General features: G+C 44.0%; 1 protein-coding gene across 2 annotated transcripts in view; it reads left to right on the top strand.

Annotated features, from left to right (window-relative positions):
- ADSS2 (adenylosuccinate synthase 2) overlaps positions 1-1377 on the top strand; it is a 37550-nt gene extending 36173 nt beyond the window's left edge. For both annotated transcript variants that reach the window (XM_039697756.1, XM_039697757.1), the window contains exon 13: positions 59-1377. In XM_039697756.1, the coding sequence (XP_039553690.1) occupies positions 59-111 (53 nt within the window). In that variant the 3' untranslated portion in view covers positions 112-1377. The remainder of the gene's footprint in view (positions 1-58) is intronic.
- The last annotated feature ends 18641 nt before the right edge of the window (positions 1378-20018 follow it).

The raw sequence follows: 20018 nt of genomic DNA on the forward strand, positions 1-20018 counted from the left end.
ACAATCCACTCTTGCTTTGTATTACTTACAATAGAAGTTTGCTTTTTCTCTCCTGCAGTTAAATGGATTGGAGTAGGGAAATCCAGGGAATCAATGATCCAGCTGTTTTAAAGATTTCAGATGCATGGAAGAAAGCACACTCCTCAAAAGACTGCTCATTCTTAAATGCATTAGTAGCCCGCAAAGCAAAGATGTTGGAAAGATAGATTTTTGCATGGGAAGAAATGCTAGAGTTGATACCCCCAGATCAATTGCTACTCCTGAAAGAGACTCTTAACATGAACCTGTATCAATTCCTGTTCAACTGCAATTACCAGGACACTTGTCATTGTTGTTCAAGGTGCCATCAGATTTTTTTTCTTTACCTAATATTTACTTCATAATGTAATTCCTGTTTGAAAATCTAAGGTAGCATTGCTTTCATGACTGTTTGTCTTTGTTATCCTCTCTCTGCTTTTGGCGGTGTTACTTCCCTGAAATTTTAGACAGTAAAAATAATGCAGTTTTGCACAAATAGTTTTACATCCTCATTATTTGTATTCCTAAAGCTGTTGTATTCTTAATGACTGGTCTTGTGAGTGATTAAAGAGGGGGAGTCTGATTTTATAATGCTATAAATGCTGTCTAAATTATTGTGTGATCTCTTTTTTAAAAGAAGATGTGATGCCAAGTTGTTATGAATGTCCGGGTTTTTTTAGCTGTATAACACAGGAAACTTACTCTTTGTAACTCGTAGAGGATACTCAAGTGTTTACCAGGAAGTGTGCCCAGAAAGTTAGAAAACTGATATTGTAAAAAGTTCATTTGCAATTATTAAAGAACTGTTCTGATTTTGAGTTAAATATTTTATAACGTTACTCTTTCTTTTCCTGGCATTTTAAACTCTGTGCTTCTCTGCTAACAAGGCGTGTATCTTAAACTGTTCTCCTAATTAAGAGGGGTTATATTTATATTTTGTGAGATGTCTAACATTTTGATACCCTTTTAAATTCCTTTCTTCAGAGTCAATTGAAGATCCTCTGGAGGATTGCCAAAGTGCAGACACTTCTGTATTTATAAGTTGAAGATGCTATAAAAATAACATTTAATGTATCCATGTATTTGCTTTGGGTGTGGGGTAAATACCAAGTGTTCACCTCAAGACATCTGACATATTTTGGATTATTGTTGAGAAATGTGGAAATGTTCCAGAACTAGCTAAATTTATAACCATTATTATCTATTCCAAAGAATCTGATTTCTTTTTGCAACAACCCAGTAATTACATTTTCCCTTTCCAGATTACTGCAAATTACTCTCTTTTTTACACATTGTGCTACAGTGTTCATGTGCTTCTTTTTCACTTCAAATAAAGCTTACTTTGTTTTCTAAACCCAACTTTGTATCAGCATGGGGCAACAGTTCTAGATTTAGTTTAGTAGATTTTGGCTGCATATTAAGAATATATGAATGAATATAAGAAAATTCTAATGCAAAATAAAAGATACGAGGCCTTTTTGTTTGTCTTGAGTAACCACATGTTACCTGAAATGGAATAATTTGTTGGACTGTGCTGCTGCTGAGGTGGTTAGCACAATTTTTATATTCTAAATTGACACAAAATAAAATTGCTTATTGTAAGAGGAGAGACAGGAGGGTTGAAGGATAGAACTACTGATTTTTAAGGAACATTTTCTATTTAATTGCTTGCATGTGACAGTTACTGGGGTCTGAAAGTTGTGTAATGTGAGGAAAGAGTGAACACCACAGAATGCTAGAAAATTGGCAAATACAGTGAGAAACCTTTGTATCAGCATTGCATGCGAAGTTCATTCTTATCAGCATTGAAAAGCAAGCAACGTTTTTTTTTTTTTTCCTGGAGAAGATGAAGCTCTAGTTTTGCTGTCAGCCTTGCAGTTCAGGAGAGAACCATGCCATCCCTCCCTAGCTAAAGGACATCTTGAGTTGAAAACATTTTCCTGGTTCCCAGATGGAGAGAAGGAGGGCTAGAACTGTGTGAAATGTAAATTCCAGTGTTTGTTTAGAAGGAAAAAGGTGACTTTTTTATAGGCAGTAGAGGGAATTGATGTTGCAATGTGAACAATAGGTAATAATTACTAAGTATTCTTGTTCCCTTATAGCTGTAGGAGGCACCAATGCAATTTGTACTGTCAGTGAAACTACCAGCCAAAGACTGTGGGCCTAGCTGGTTCAAAAAGTGAATAAATAAATAAATGAGGGCACTTTTCCTTCTACAGTCAGTGAATAAATAAAACACATCTATGGAGCTGTTTCACTTCTGCCAAGCAGAGACCTTCAAGGTTTCAGTTTTTCCACTGGTGCAACCCCACTGTACAAACTACCATTGTTTTTCAGTGAAGGAATTCATATTCCCAGATGCAGCAGTATTTCTGGGCAATACAGCAGTAGTCTAAAATGATACAAAGTATTTGTGCAGTATTTTGAAAGAAACAAAATAGAATTGCCTTGGATGCAATACTGATCTATATGATTTTGCTGTCTTTTAAATTCAGCTGAGATATTTCTTTGAGTTTTCCATTCAAGGGCAGGCCTGGAAAGTTGAGAACATTCTCCTACCAGTACTGGTCCAGGATATATGTGGTCTAGGATCTGTTGGTGTATTTACTGTTGGTATTTACTCTCATGACCTGGAACAAAGAATTTCTTAGTTTCAGGTGGTTAAACTTGGCATCTGTAAAGTGTTTTATGTTGTCCCTGCATGCTAGTTTTGCCGAAGTTTTCCATGAGTGAATTCTTAGACTGATGCACACTCTCCTGTTGTCAAAGAACGGTTACATTCAACCAAATTTCCTCCTCCAGTGCTACCTTTTCTCCCCCTTAATTCACTTGAACAGATGGGGAGATAGATGGGATGTTGTCACCAACCTGAGTATGGTAGGAACAAAATACTGTAAGTTACAGGGATTTTTTCAAACTTCATGTTCAACTGTGGAAGCAAGAAGGAAGAAGAGAGCAGCAGCCTAATACTTCACCTTCAGCTCTGTGTCCAGCAGGAGCAAAGGTAAATGGCTTTGAAGACATACATTGTTTTTTATCTCTAGATGAAAATCTGTCTTCTGCCTCCCCCCATATTCATTAGTCAAGAAAGGAATTGAACTAATTCTCAAAGGAATTGCCCCACTCATTGGAAAAAGGCTTTTTGTTATCTGTCACAGGCTAGTAATAAGCTGTGGTAAAAAGAAAAACCTTCATACTTTGACAAGTGTCTATTTCTGGGTCCCTTCCTCTGTGCTCTCTCTGAAGGCTCTTCAGTCACTGCCATGTAAGGGGAGAGGATGGCAGCATAGGATAGTAGCTGAAATTGATTCTCCTCCAAGTGTCCCCTCCTGCTAATGGGATGTTTACAGGAGGCACAGATACCTGTTAGACCAGACAAGGCTGATGACAGACAAGGTATTTTGATCTCACTCTGTTCTTGCTGCCACTGAAATATTTATGAGTCTCAATCTCCCAGGCTTGTGCTATACTGCAGCATTTAATAGTCCTTATGTCCCTACAGATTAGTGAGCCCCCTTCACTAACTAAATAAGGGAAAGTGGGGGATACTTCTGCTGCTTAGCCTTTCCATTTGTGTTCCACATGTAATTGGGTTTTGACATGCAGCTAATTGACAAAACCTTCAGATGAAGGGGCAATGTGATGTTGATGTCACCGTGCTTTCGTCTGCATCATGCTGGAAATCTGCTTTCTAATAAAAGATGATAGTTTCCTTTTGCTGTCATAGCCAGCTCTCTTACTGAAACATAATCAAAGGTGTGACTGGTTTAGAAAAAGTAAAGGGTAAAATAGCTTGGAAGGAAAGACAATGTAATCAGGTGAGTTTTTTCTCCTGCTCATACTGTTCATAGTCTCTGAAACAGTGAAACTTAACAAACCTGGTGGTACAGCAATCAAACACATTTACTTTTGGTGTTTGACAGCTTTACATACTGAAGCTAAGGTACAGACTGCTGTGCATGCCTGTGTACACACAGCTGATGCATTATTGACTTAAAATTTTAGATCATTTTTTGTTGATCACAGTTTAACAATTCATTTGACATGTCATCTTTAAAGTACTTTGTAATAGATAAACATTGAAATATCTTCCATTCAGCTTTAGACAGATAACACTGTGATAAATCCCTTCACTGCCACTTTGGAACCACTAGTCAAGTGTATCAAAGCAATGTATTTTCGTGTACTCCATTAGATTTTTTCACTGATTAATCTATTTGTACATGCGTCGAGGTACTTACTCTTTAGCTCTTGTGATGCACACTGCTGAAATTACCAATACCAATTTGAGTAACTATTTTTACATAACAATTGCCCAAGTACAGATGGTTTTGTGGTTGACAGTTCTTGTCTGGTGGTTACAGAAGATGGTCTGGTTCTTACAGAAGGAACTGGGGTACCTGAGTGTTGGTTGTTGTCACGCCTTTGGGGGGCAGCTCTTTTCTCCAAAACATGAAATGACTATTCACTTTTTTTCCCCTGCATGCAGCTCAAAACTAGCTTGTTAATAGCGAAGCACACCTCCCTAGTTCATCTGCTGTGTCCCTCTGATAGGAAAACCAGCATGGATCACTCAGTTGTGTTGAGAAAAGGGCGAGTCAATTGTCGCTTTGAATGAAGTGTGATTGCACCAGTGATCTTTTCTTGAGAGCTGAATTGTCAGTCAGGATGGAATGGTGTTTCAGCTGTTGTCGCTTTGAATGGAGTATGATTGCACCAGTCACTGGTGATCTTTTCTTGAGAGCTGAATTGTCAGTCAGGATGGAATGGTGTTTCAGCTTTGTGGTTTACTACAAAGCCAGTTGCAGTGTACTGAAAGGTCTGGGCAAAAAGCATAAATCATTCTGTAATCTCATGCTGACATATGGTATGTAAATACCATGATCCACCCAAAGGGTAGCCAGAATTATAAATGTACTTTCTAATCTCCTGCTGAAATGAGCACTCAGTATAATGCAGCTGTAATCTAATAGATATTAACAGCCTGAGAATGTACAGTAAGACCTTAATAATTCAGTATTGTTCAATTGGCTCCATCTGACTTGTAATTAGCCTGATAAGGGTTGTGCCTCTTGCAGTCGAGCAACTAACTGCATTAGTTCAGTATCAAAAGAATTGTCAAAGCCTTGACTACCCAATATAAATGACCTACAACATTTTACTTCTTTTTTTCTCATCAAACACTTTGAAGTCAATGTGCAATACAACAAATTTTCATAGGGGAGAAGAAAAATCCAGATTTTTTTACAGCAATTTCCATTCTGGATTCTCAAATATATGATAAATTCAGGCTATGCAGCACTCCTGGTATGGTCAAAAACTTTTGAATGTAGCTTTGGTTTCCTCTGCCTGGGTTTTCCTGTTCCTTTTGTAGATCGAAGTAATAAAAAATTCACTAGAAGTTGTTGCAGTGTTGACCACAATAGGCATAAAAGGGGGAAGGCTTATTGCACGGGTCTCATGGGTTTACTTTGATGCACAAACTTACCCTGGAGCTCCTCTGGATGCATGTGACTTGTGGAGCCATCCTAGCTCCCATGACAGAAACCAGACTTCCTTTCCAGGATGAACAGCTGAGCTGATGAAGCAAGCAAATAGAGGATAGTGAGGTGAAGGTACAAGCAGCAGACTAGAGAGCAAGAAGCCCACACAAGCTGTGGTGAAAGGACATTTTTTTGTATAACAGTCATGGAAAAGAAATATTTTTGTCCCAGTACAGAGCCTACAAATGAATAAGGGGATGATACTGATAACAAGGCAAAATCTTGCCTCTGTTGAAAATATGTGAGTTTATACAGATTAATGTTTTTTTTTTTTTTCATATAAGAAATAAAAGCTGGGCGCAGATTAATGGGGTTTTTTTCATATAAGAAATAAAAGCTGGGCAGACTTTATTTTTTTTTCTCAAAAAAGTACTGTTCTGAAATGCTGAGAATATTCAATAGATTTTTTTAATGCAGCTGACAGCCTGACCCGTGCAAATACTGTGTGCTCTGTGGTTTAGGAGGCTGGTGGCAAAATTGGTGCAGAATCTGCTAAATTCCTATAGCTTTTGCCGAGTGTAACATGCCAAATTCCTACAAGCATTGGTGTGAAATATTTGGGTGTTTTGTTTGCTTGTGCTTTTGTTAAGGAGCTGCTGCTGAATCTAAAATAATTTGCTTATGCAGCTTGAATGTATTAATCTCCATTTTGATAGCAAAATTCACTGTGGGATAGCATGCCTGTTAGGAATCCCCCAGGAAGAACAGAAACAGTGTCTGCCTATTATAGTAAAGGTTCTACAGAAGGTTAAATTGTGCAGAGCTACGGGAGTTTCTAGAATGAGTTGCACATTATTAGTGGCAGGTCTTAAGAGTAGAAACTACTGCAGGAACCAGTTGACTTATTTAAAGAGTATTTTATTTCAGGACAAAAATGTGCTGTTCTGTGACTCAAGGCAGAATTCCTTCACAGGCTGATTCATTATATCCGTGGTCTGATATGGTCTGCTTGTCACAATTAAGTAATAATTTATTCTACCTCCTGAGGAGTGAAATTTGGCTGCTGTGTGTAAAACACTGACTCACCAGTATTTGGAAAACAAAGTAGATGTTTTCTGTGTTTTGTTGCCCATCAAAGTCAGTGAATTATGTTTTGGCTATTCCATGGCAACTACTTCACTGGAGTGTGAATTAATATTGCAGCTCCAGGAGTTTGATGTTAAAATTGGTTCTCACCAGAGATCTTAAGTAGGAGTATTGTTTTGAATAGTATCATGACACAACCATCTTAGAAACTCCTTGAACACATCCACAGTTCAATTTTTTTTTCTGAAACTAAGACCATTGCATCTTCCACTTAGTTGCAGAGCACGATATAAAAACTCCTTATCCAATCCAGTCTACAAAAGAATGTATTTTCATGCTTTAGATAATTTCAGTCAATCTTGGAAAATGTAGCTATACAACATACAAAAGTGACAACTCCAACACTCACACACAATATGAGCTGTTGAGAATCACTGTTATATTTACCAACATTTCCATATCCCTGTCAGCCAGTTCTGCACAACTGTTGTCCTCATCATAGTCAGCAGCACCAACAGAGATTCCTCTCCTCTCCCCAGCTCGTCCCCGGGGGTGATTCTTCTCCAGTTTTACCCTGGCGTGGCTTCAGCGGGAAGCATTCCTCATCCCTCATCTTTGGGAAGAGGGGGAGGTTGCATCTTCCTTCCTCCAGCTGGAATCATGTATTCAGGTTGCCAGCCCAGCTACCTGAGAGGATGCCAGTAGACTGTGTCTACTACAGAATCTACAAGGTTTCTTCCAAACTTTGGGTGGCTTGCCTGTCTCCTGGTGTACAACTCAAGGGCTCTTGTTTCAGAATTTATCTTCCACCCTGGATATACATCCAGAAATAGTTTTTAAATTTACTATTAGAATGCTTGGGTTACATCTTTCTCTTGTAACTTTGCACATAAAACTTTAGTTACAAGTCTCAGAAGCTTTTCAAACGTGCTGGATTAAAAAAACTCATTATGCTGTGAGCAAGAGTGGCTCCAGTCTTAACAGAGAGCCCCACTGGGAAGAGAGAAACCTGAGGCAGAAGTTAAATACTTCATGTGGGGACCTGCAGGGAGCACGTGCAGTCAAGGGGAAGCACTATGTCCAAATGCCACAGCCATACAATTAAAATTGCAGGACCATCTGTAATCTACTTGTTTTGCTAAATAATAATAAACCACTAAAAAATAGCCTAATCTTGGTTTTGAACTTCAAAGGATTTAACACACTGAAAGAGAATTCTTTTTCCAGGATGAAGTCTGTACTGCTTTTGAGAACCAAGGAAGGCCATTCCAGTAAAGCTTTTTAAGTAGGTGGTATTTCTGCTTACAGACTGGGCGAAGACCAAGGCTGCAATGTGAGTTTACCTTTCCTGGTCCATGCAGTAGGTTACAGACTTAGATAAATTATGGAATGAAGATCAGGAAAGGCAAATCTTGCAGTACAGTCATGTGTGCTGTCAGCTTGGGCTCCCTTTCCCTTGCTAAGCTTCTGGGAGCAAGACCCCTCTGCCTCACTAGGCCTGGCTTTGTGATTGTTCCTCTTTTCCTTACTGCTTTTCAAGGGGCAAGGGGAGCAGTCTCACAGCCTTGCTAAGCTTCTGGGAGCAAGACCCTCTGCCTCACCAGGCTGGCTTAGGCTGGCTTTGTGATAGTTCCTCTTTTCCTTACTGCTTTTCAAGGGGCAAGGGGAGCATTCTCACAGGTGCCAGCCTAGTGAGTGCATTTTGGAATGCTGTTTGAGCCAAGTTATGAGCAATGCTGCAGTTGATTATATACACAACAAAATGGAGTGGTGTCTTGGGAGACTGAGAACTGGACAGGGGAGAGGATCTGTCAACAAATCGCTTGGAAACTTGTGCCCCTGCACACCTGAGCCACCATCCTGAGTGCTGCTGCACTTTGCTAAATTAGACTGCAGTACCTGCTGGTCCTCAGGTTGCATTCTCCTCAAGTTACTCCTAGATCTGAGTGTAGGAGCATCTCCTAACTGGTGATGTTTAAAGAAAATCAAAGGGTGAGAAAATAAAAAAGATCTGACATGGCAGGGAGCCCAGGGTTGGTTCTTAAAGGGTAAATCTTTTTCTGATGTCTTACTGGACATACTCTGCAGGGCATCTTCCTAGCTGTAGACAGAAAGTAAAGCTTTCTTTAACCTTTCTGGAATTAGAAGCATTGGTGTAATTTGAGTCTGGATTTTTTTATGCACCCTTCTGTCATATGAGCTACGACCTACATCTCAGCACTGGAATAGGAGACCTCAGGAAAAACAAGGTAGGCAGGGAAGAAGGAAGAGCTTTGCTTTCTTCTGAGACAGAGTCCTAGAGCCAGGAGAGACCATGAGGTTCTGGGATAGGAGGAGGATTTCTGCCTTTAGTGACAGAGATCCTTACTGAGACCTCAGGAAAAACAAGGTGGGGCAGGGAAGAAGGAAGAGCTTTTCTTTCTTCTGAGACACAGAGTCCTAGAGCCAGGAGAGACCATGAGGTTCTGGGATAGGAGGAGGATTTCTGCCTTTAGTGACAGAGACCCTTACTGAGACCTCATAGACCCCTGTTAAATTGCTCCAGTGTTTCACCCTTGGAGAACTTCTCCTACCAGCCATTTAGATTTCTCCTCAGCCAGTTCAGACTTTGCTGTTCTGTGGGCTGTTTGCTATGGATACAGAGGACAGGTGATTGCCCTTTTTTCCCTGCAGCACTCTTGAGTATTTGCTGTGTCCCAGTTTTTAACTCAGCCTAATCAATTCTCTGAGGCTCTGCTTGGAGGTCACTTTTAGAGATGTCCAAGGCAGTGTGTTTAGTTTATTTTTTTCTGTCCCTGGGGACCTGAAAATGGTCACAGTTTGTCCACTGATGTTTGCATGTGAGTGTAAGGGATGGATGACATCAAGTATCTTGTATCAGGAAATCTAATTATGGATTGTGGTATGATGTTTTCCAGCTTTTCAATGTCATAGTTTTGCTGATTCATATTCCAGTCCATTTTACATTTGCTTTATTGATTTTTTTTTTCTTACACGTAGAAACTTGCCATAGCCCTAGTGCATTGTGGCCTATTTTTCTCAGATCATTTATCTAATTTGTTAAAATAATTTTGAACTCTTACCCTGCTTTCTAATGTACTTTTAGCTCCTTTCAGCTTTGCATCACCTGCACATTTGCTAAGGACATTCTTTTTACCATTGCTGACTTCACTGATTAAAAATTTGAATTGCATGAAACAGGACCCATTCACTGAGTTGCTTGTTTGAAAGTGAATCACTTCCTAGGTGTGATTTGTTTGTCTGTTTGTTGCCTGACCAATTCTGCACCTACTCCAAAGCAGTTTCATCTAACCACATTCCTTTGCTGGCTTATGAAAACATCCTACAAGTCTGAATATGTCACTCTTTGAGCTGATACCAACAGTTTTGCCAATGCTGTCAAAAAAATATCCTGATCTTTGCTTTGTGGTTGCTGAGCCTTGTGCCAAACCAGTTTGCTTTGCTCCTCTAGAGGTGGTGCTTGCTGCTTCCCATGAGCGGAAAGGTTGGGTCTGCCTGTTGGATGAAGAATTGGGAGGCAAATAAACAATATTTTTATTAATTTCTAGCTAATCATAGCTAACTACTAGGGTGATCTTAGATAATTGGCTGTAGTTAGATGATTTTTTTCTTTTTGTGTGCAAGCACTCTGAACATACTATTTTCATTAATTTCAAGCTAATCATAGCTAACTACTAAGTCTAGGGTGATCTTAGATAATTGGCCGTAGTTAGATGATTTTTTTCTTTTTGTGTGCAAGCACTCTGAACATACTTGCTCAGTCGACCACAGTTCATTAATTAATATGGATGACAGCTCTGTGTACTGAACCACTAAAAAGAAATTCCAAAAGGGACATACATCTCCTTGGCACCAAGCAGCCTCCAGAGCAGGAAGGAATGGGGTCTCTTCACACCCACTGCTTTGTTCCCTCCAGGCTCTGTCCATTCCTGTGGGAGCCCAGTTCAGCCCTCATCCAGAAACAGGTGCTGATGGTCAGATTCAGCCCTGGCATTTAGCAACCCTTCCTGTTTTCTCCTTTCAGACAAAATTATATCAACGTGGTAGTCTTGGTGCAGGTGGAGTCTTGTCCCTGGGAGAGCAGCCTGCCAGCTGTGGGGCTGCACAGGATATCAGAGCCAGGGACAGAGGGCATGTGCTCGAGCTGGCCCTGGACTCCACGAGTTAGAAGAACAATTCTCAAATTCAGCACAGTCAATAAGGAAGAAAAATAGACACAGTAAATAAAGAAGTAGGCAGAGGGGTTTTTTGGTAGTCATTCTTGGGGGCAGAGCTGGAATTTAAAAGGTTGTGACAGTACTTGTACTGACAGCCATGGTCTGTGCCCAGCAGCAGGGAGATTCCAGGAATCCAACCCCTTTCCATTATCCTTTTCTTAAAGAAAGAAAAAGAATTGAGAAAATTTGCCTCTCCTGCCTCTCCTTACCCGCCCTGCCCTGAAGTTTCCCAGCAGCGTTCTTGCATTGGATGTCAGGCTCAACACCTTCCTCCGCAAGGGCTGTCCGGGGCCGGAGCCCATCGGAGCGGGGCACCGCGGCACCTGAGCCCGGCCCGGCCCGGCCCGGCCCGCAGACAAAGGCAGCCGCATCTGAGCCCTGCTCGGGCTGCGCTTGCCGGAAGAAACCTAACAATTCTTATTTACCAAATTGACAAAATCCTATCATTGCAATTAAGGGGATATGTAATTAACTGTGTCTTAATTACAGCAGCTGCCACTTCATCTGAATGCGGCAATTTGCGGAGAAACCGGGGGAGATGCTTTAAATTCGTGTGTGTAAACAGCGGGAGCGCAAACAGAGCGGCGTGCGCGGCTCCCGAGGGCGCGGCGCCGGTCCCGGGGCCCGGGCAGGGCAGGGACTCCCCGGCTGCCAGCCTGCCTGGCCCTGCTGGCCTCTGGAAACCCTCGGCAGGCAGGCAGAGAGCTCCAGGAAGCCCTGCCGCAAACCCACCCCCGGGCTTGTACCCCGAGGTGCCGGGCTGAGCCCAGCGCCGCAATCCCCCCCGGCAGAGGAAGGCTTCGGGAGCCTCTCCTGGCTCCCGGCCCCTGCGGGTGCTGAGTTTGCGCTTGGTCTCTGGCCCTGCACTTTGCTGGCCTCATCGCTGAGGGCCGGCAGCGGCACCTCTGCCAGCCTGTGTCCCCTGTGTCCCCTCTGTCCCCGCTGGCTGCTCGGCCGGGCTGACCCCACCGGGCTCCGCAGGTCTGCGCCGTGTTTGAAAAGCCTCTGCACCCTTTGCTGCTGCAGCCTCCGTGGGTCACCTCCTGGGAGCTGCTCTGCGCTTCCAGCGTGGCAGAGTTTTCCCTGCTGAGGTACCCAGACGGTCAGAGGGGTTGGCAGCTTCACTCGGGTCTCACAAACCACTTGGGTTTGGCCACCTTTCCAGCCCACCTCAGTGGTTACCGGCTCCTGCTTCCTGCCTGTATCCACTTGGTGACTGGCTGTGCTGGCTAGGGTGGTGAGCTGGGACAGAGTGGATGTGGGTTTGGATATGGTTTTCCATATGTGGACATGCAGCATGGATTTCCCTGCACTTCCCAGGCAAGAGCCACAGGAGCTCAGGAGGTAGGAAGAGGGTGATGCCCTGCTGGAATCACTTCCCAGAGGTGACTGCTCCTGGGGATCAGGAGGAGAGGCCATGTTATCCCTCCGTGCCTCAGTTTACTCCTGTCAGCACAGAGCATCTGTGCCTCAGGTACAGCTCACAACTACTGAGCTAAGCCCAGAAGAATTAATTGCTGAGCTACAGCTTGAAAAGAGCCTTCCTTGCACACCCCCCCACCACTGCTAATAAATGGGCTTGATGTGACAAAGGCTGAGGACTGCGCCTGTTCAAGCTGGCAGACATCATCGGGGCTTCATCATTCAGCTGCATTGGTTTGTCCTGTATATCTCACATGTGAAATACAGCTGCTCTCTCTGTGTGCTGTCAAGTCAGCACAGGAAGGAAATCCTGCTTGGTGCTAGCAGCATTCCTCTGGTTTCCTAACTGAAACCTAAACTCTTTTCTTAGTGTTTCAGTAGTGGGCATCATCACAAAGACTGGATTGTTAACACATGCATCCAGAATTTGAAAACACAGGATGACATCCTGTCACTATTTAAATGATGGCACAACCTCCATGGCTGCTGGTGTAACCAGAATTTCAGTGGCTGGCACTACTCATCTCTCAGAAACTCTCTACACATCGCTCTGGGGGCCTCTGTGCTGCAGTCAATGGCTCTTGGAGAAAAAGGCACAGTTAAACTTGTTAAAACTTGTCCATGTTAGTCTCTTAAAACACTTAGTCATTTTAGATTTCCATGCTGAAATCTACTAATGTTTGTGTCTCTGTGTTCTATGGGATGGAGCACACGACCCTCACAGTGTTTACAATACCAGTTACATTTGCATGGATACGCTGCCTTTGTTCCATCAATCTTCATGTTTTGCTGCCCACCTTTGGAAAGGTAAAAGAATATTTTCACTCAGTTATTTCCTTGGGACTTGTCTGTGGTGTAACAGGTTGTGACTTGGGTACAGCCTTAGTAGGAGAAGTTAAAAAAAAAAACAGAAGAAAACAAAGCAGCCTTTCAATTTTTTTTTAAAACAAAGGTGGAGTGCCTAGGCAGGAGTGATGTAATTTTCACAGTTGTAGACAACTTCAGCTTTCACTGATGTATTTTGTATTTTGTGGGCTCCAGTATGGGTGCCAGCAGTCTGGCTTTTGGTAACAGGGTTTGGAAATGCCACCCAATGTTATCCAAGTGACCTTAGCAATGATCACAAAAGTAATGCAGCAAACCAGAACCAGAAAAATATCTTTTCTCCATGTTCTCTGTTTGATAAGTGCATGGTTTCATCCCACCCTGCTGACACTACCATCTTCATAAGATGCATAAATACTGTCAGCACAGGCACCTACTGAAGACTTCCCTCGACCCTGCCAGAGGCTATGTGAATTATGTTCACTCTCCTGTGTGTCAACCTGGAGAGACAAACCTGTGGTTGGTTACACTTAGGCACTTCATATTTGAGTACCAGTCATGCTTAAAAAAAAAGTTAATAATGTTTTTTTTAGCATCAAGGTGCTTGACAGCAGTGCATGTCCCATACCCAGGAAGTGGTGTGGCAACACTGCTGATCTGTGGAAGCCCTCCCTACCCCTGTCCCTGCTGCCTCAGTAGCTGAGATCCCTGGATCAGAGGGACTTGCTGGTTTTTGCTGCTGCACCTGCCCCAACGCACAGCATCTCTGCTCCCCAAAGGCTGGTCCCTCTCTGCAGGAGGCAGGCAGGGGCTGCTGCCGCTATCAGATCACAGAGTGTGAACAAAGGACTGTGAGGAACTGGAATGAGATCACAAATCCATTTGATTTATTTGGGATTTGAGCCTAGGTCTTCTGGGTGAAAGTGAATGCATTAACCCACTGTGGGAGTTAATTCCTTGCCTAGTCATTATTCAGGCATCATTAAAGTATGCATTGTGCTGGAGGTCAAATCAGATTACTCTAAAGAATTTGGAATGGGAAAAATGCTGGAGTTTTTTCATCAGCCTAAGTGTTTGGTTATTTCAGTGTTTAGCTATTTATATCGTGCCTGTCACTGTGGCATATCACTCTATAAACAGAGGGATGCTCCAAATCTCTTATTATTTTAATGGCATTAATGTTCCTCATCTGGGGAAAAAAAAAAAATTCCCTCTGGAAGATAACAGAGCAAGTGGTTTAACACAAACAGTGGCTCTGGGAAAACTCAGGGGCTCACCCAGGCAGAACATCCCAGAGCTCTGCAGTGGGACAGTCACCCCGGCACACCTGGAGATGCTCTGGCTCCCCCCACACCGCCAGGGACAAGCACCCGCCGCTGCAGGAAGGGCTGAGCTGAGCAGCAAAAGCGAAGGAGGGTGCCAGCCTGGCTCTGACCCCCGAGAAGAAGAGGAGCAGCACTGTGTGGCTCCCAGCTCTCGGGCAGGAGCGCAGCTTTGGCGCAGGGCTCTCCTCGGGAGGCAGGAGGTGGTGCCTCCTTCAAATCACACGCTCTGGCACCAGGGAGGAGAAGCAACACACGGGCTGGATCGAGGAGTGTTCTTTTCTTGGCGATTCCTAAAGATACAGCTTGGATCTTTGATCCAGATATGTAATCCAGACATATGCTGCCCTTATCACAGAACGGAAAGATGCTGGGATAGTGGCTCCCTGCTGGAGGGGGATCAGTGAGGCAGAAGCAAACAAAGGGTGCAGAAGTCAGCTCCCACCCCAGAGAAACCTGCCTGGCTTTCTGGTCGTGGCAGCAAGGGGAAAGGACCCAGGAGCTAGAAGCAACTTGAAAACCAGGTTGAACTGGTCTGTTACTGTAAAATAAGATGATGGTCCCCTTGGGGACACACAGTGGCTGGGAGGGAAGTCCAAACATTGAGAGTATTTTAGTGCTGAGAGACACGGGTCATAGTCTCGGTGTCTGGCACACTTCTGTGAGGAGCAGAGGAAGGGTGAGAGCGCCAGCTGGCTGCATTGGGGATGACAGGAAAAGGATTCTTCTAAGGCTGAAAGAGGCTTCCATAAATTTGTATCTGTGGGGCTTTTCTTTAACCTTGTTTCATGTGGAAACAAGGCCAAGACAATCATCCTGTTAGTTCCCTCCACAGGAATTCCAAACTTTCTGCCCAGTTTGATGAAGGTGATGCTCTCAAAGATGTTCAGTCCCTGCAGCTTGGTTCCTTTGTCTGAATGGGTACCTGAGAAGAAAACAGAAACCCAGAGCTGCAGCACCTCAGGAGCAGAGTTAGCAGGTGCCATGAAGGAAAGGAGATTTACAAGCACTGAAGCAGCAGATACCTGCCTTCTGCAGCACAAAATGGAGAAATTGCTGAAGGGAGCACATTAGACACGAGGTAACCCAGGAACAGGACATGCAGTTGCAGATCCAACCTGCAGAATCTCATCTGCCTAACAGCATTTATTTGTAATTAGTTTCAAACTGAATCTGAAATTCCCATGAGTTTCTCCATTCAGGGACTGAAACGTGTTTGTGTACTTTGCAATTGACAGGATGGAGTTTACGGGACATGAGGAGATGCCCTGAACTGCACTGAATGGCAGTGCCCAGTCAGCATTGGAGAGCAGGGTGGAAAGGTGTGCAAACCTGAAAGGAGGAGGCTTCTCCTGCCACCTTCACCTCTCTTCACGTGCAAGAGGCTCAGAGAGGCTGAAAATTCTCTTCAGGCACTTCCAGTCCCAGTGGCTATGAATCAGATACAGAGGTGAAACAGCATATATCCAAAATGTCTTGTTTCCTGGCCAGTAGCACTGGGAGAAGAATTCATTAGATGGCAGATGAGGATCCAAGCCATGTAATTCATATTTCAATCTAGCATGAATGAAGGCTTTGTTTGTTAAAGGAGGGATACAAATTGCTGCTTCTGTTTCTAAATATCCTGGTGCAGACCTTAACTTTGCCCTGCAGCAAGAGATTCTGGAAGCACACTGTAAGATCAGCTTGCTAAGGAGGAAATTACTTGGTGCATGGAGTCCCAGTGGTCAAAAGCACTTTGTGCCAGGTCAGGGATGGTCCTTCTCTTGCACGCTCTTGGATTTCAACCAAGGCAGATCTGTGCCCTCATTGGGAACAAGAACCATCTATCATCTGTGTATTTCTATATATTGAAACATGAAAACTGGGGACCAGTTTTAGTGCCAGCCATTCAGGTAGTGGGGTAATCTGGAAAAATGCCCCGATGGCTGCTTTTGCCTTCATCCTCATATATGAGGAGCCTGGATGAGTTCCTCATTGCCTACACCTTTACTGACCTGGCGGCCTTATACCTCCAGCACAACAGTTGCAGGATAATGGCTGGAGTCTCCAGACCTAGTAACTTCTTTCTTGTGGCATGTAATGGCATTTGGGACTGACCTTCCATAGGTGCTGGGACAGGAGGCTTGTGAGCCAATGCCCCTCTTTGGGGCAGGACCCCGACACACAAATACCTGCTCATCAGCACGGCTTTGTTCTTCCAGCAGCAAGGATCCATTTTACAAGATAAACTGAGATGACTACACTCCTACATTGCTGGGCCTGCCTACTCCAGTCTGGCAGATTGGCAGGGGCTTGAATTTGGCAATAGTCAGCTTGTAGTGACTGTGGGAGGGTGGGAATGGGAGATGATGCCCCTTCCTTCCATAGGGATGAGGCTGCCTGGGAGGGACCTAAACACACTTAGGATAGTGACTGGGTGGACCAGTGGGTATGTGAAAACAGAGGCCTGCTGACAGTCTGCCCTGAACCACTGAACCATTGGACTGTTTTTGTTTTCAGTGTTGAAGAAATATTACAGAAATATTGCACTGGGGATTGGTAATTTAGCCCTTGAGGGAGCCCACTGAACACCTTGTTGGATGACCGTGATGTTTACCTCTGGTTCTGCAGCGGTAGCAGTATCCTCTGATATCTTTTAAAAGACAACTGGGGCAGAAGTGATGCTCATGCTGTGAAATAGGTCAAACGTGATGCGACACCTTGTCTGTTTAGCTGTAAACCCCACCATTGCTCCTCGGCCTCCGTATTGATTATCTGGCGGGTTTAAAATGCTGCTGAAACCTCTGCCTGTCGCCTCATATCATTGCATCAAGGAGCAGGCATGGCCCTGTGTCCTTTCAGCTCAAAGGATCTAATTATTGTATCTCATTTCTGTAACCCAGGAAAAGAGAGAGGGCCATCTCAATGCACAGATGGCCTGAGATTTACGTCAGGAGCCACGGGATTAGGTACTGTCCCAGCAGAGAAAGCTCACTGGCCTTTCTTTTATTGAACTGTCTGCAAATGATGTGGAGTCAAAATCCCAGCCACCTGTGGCCATTAAACATCCAGTGGTGCTTTTTGCAGGACTAACACCCACGTCCTGAGCACATTCAAGGTGGGGGGTGTGTGTGTGCAGGTGGAAATACACTCCAGCTTCCTAAATCCCACTTCCTCATTACATTGCAAGAAAGAGGCATTATCTCCTTCCTGCCCTGAGTTTTCCAATAATGTTACTAAACTGTAGGAAATCAACCAGTTTCTGCATGTTGTTCCAGAGCTGGGAATTTTTCCACTGCGAATTCAGAAGATCCAAACGTGTCATTCTGGTTTGTGAAGTGCCTGGGAACGGCGCTTACCACCTTGAGAAGAAATCCTTAGTTCAGCAGGCATTTTAATGAGGTTGTAAAATGTCCCAGAGTATGCTAAAAAAAATATTAATGCACTTCTAGGTTTCACCTTAAATAATTTGATTCATATGAGAGACTAAAACATCCATGTAGAAGCTGAGCTGTTGGGGGAGGAGGCTTGGTTCTGACAATAGCAATGATGCAGCCGTGTCATGAGTAGGTGCTTCGTAGTACGGGGTGGAAATGTCTGGAAGAGATACCACACTCAGGCTTGTTCTTCCCCTAATTGCCTGACTTTTATTGAGGAATAGACAAAATGAACACTTAAAATTAGACTCTGAGGGCTCTTGCTTAAATGAAGAGACTGTCAATATTTGCAGAGCGATGCTTGGGCTCACCCAGACGGTATCCGAGTACATGGCACTTGAATGGCTGAATACGTGGAGCACTCTCTTCCCTCTCTCTGTTTAATGAAAAACAAAACAGGGAGAGCCTGATTTTGTTTTTCAGGTTCATTGTGTTCGTGTTTTTTCCAGATTCTCACCAACTTGGTCTTAACTTCTCAGAAGCTACTTCAAACAGCAGACTTGGCACAATGGTATGCACAGGACTAACACTATATGAAACACAAAACTAAAGGGGGGAAAAAAGACTCTTCCCCCCCCCCCCCCCCCCCCCCCAAATGCTGTAAGTTTCTGCTTCTCTAATCTCCTGTTTTCTCTGGATTGTCAGATGAAATACTCAGAGCAGACATTGACTGGTTCTGGAAGCAGAGCGGGAGTGCATTGCCTGAAGGCTGAATTGAATTGTAACACAGCGTGATCTTGCCAGGATGGCTAGGTAAAGCATCCCACACAACACCCTCGTTTCTTGAACTTTTATCACTAAGAAATCATAATTTTGAAGCTGATGGGCATTTACATCCCAGGTGGCTGGCATCTCTTTGTGAATTTTTTATTTTACTTTGCTAGAATTACAAAGGTATCTCTTTGTGAATTTTTTATTTTACTTTGCTAGAATATCAAGAGCCTGGTCTGGAGCAATTTCATGCTTCTCAGGTAGGGCCAGACTCTGTAGAATCTGTATTGTTACAAGCTCAAAGCATCCACAGTGAAAGCTTCTGCCCTCTAATCTTTGTGTGCTCAAAGCATTTCTCATCCATCCCTGACCTCTGATCTTGTATCTCTGCCTTTTGCAGGCAGTCAGTTGTCCTCCCTGGCAAAGCCTTCCCTGTCTCTGTCTCCCAGTGATGTGGGGCTGATTTCCACAGCAGGGGATGGAAAGTCTTGTGTGTCTGTTTCCCTGCCCACTGCATCTGTCACCCTGCATGGGCGTTGTTGGGTCCCTGTGCTGGGAGCAGCACGGGCATGGTTCATGCAACAGCACTTCCCACCTCTTCCATCTAGACCTACATTTAATAAATATCTAGACCTACATTTAATTGCAAGCCTCTGAGTACTTTATAAAGAAGGCTGAATGTTTTTATCTTCCCTCTACAGCTCACACGCTTGCTAAAAGCCCCATCACATGAGGACCCAATTTTCTATTTTCCTGAACTGATGTCCTGGCCATGGCACCATGAGGCAGTCACCAGTTAGACCCCCATTTCTTCCACAGCAGGTCCCTGAAAGTGAGAAGATGTTCTCCATCCTGGGAGTACTTGCTGACCTATCCCTGAGGTCAGGGCATATAATTCCAACCCTGATTTCCCGGAACAAACCATCCATAAAAGCAGAAGTATCTGACAAATTTGGTCTGGCACAGGCTGTTCATTGCAAATCTTAATGCAAATAAGAGAAATGTCAGTGCTAAAAGAAAAAGAGTATTTAGGAAAAAAAATCTTGTGCTGTTTTGTGGCATTTGTGCATAAAATAATGAGGCCAAATATATCACCATTGGATTTGAGCCAGATAAGTTCATAACGTCTAATCCAGCTGGTGGATCATGACTCCCTTCATTATTTAAAGCAATGCTGTGGGAAAAGACACACAGCAAAGCTAACAAGATGGTGCTTGAGCTGCCATATTCCTGGCAGCCGAACAAATGCAGCGTGCGTTTTCTCACACCAGCAGGGAGAGGAAAGGAAAACGTGGAGCTAACAAGGAGCCCAGCATTCCCTCACGACGCAGGCTGAGCCTCACCCACTGCTATCTCCCCTGCAGTCTGGCTCTGTTCACCTCCAGTGATGGCATTTCCCTGCTCCTCCTTGACCACGGTGCTGGCCCTTGTGAGGTGCAGTGCTGCCCAGACAGGAGCAGGCTGTGCTGGAGCAGAGTGGTCTGTCCAGCCTGT

The sequence above is a fragment of the Passer montanus genome, unplaced genomic scaffold (genome assembly GCF_014805655.1).
Source record: "Passer montanus isolate IOZ18808 unplaced genomic scaffold, ASM1480565v1 scaffold12, whole genome shotgun sequence".
Taxonomy (NCBI): Eukaryota; Metazoa; Chordata; class Aves; order Passeriformes; family Passeridae; genus Passer; species Passer montanus.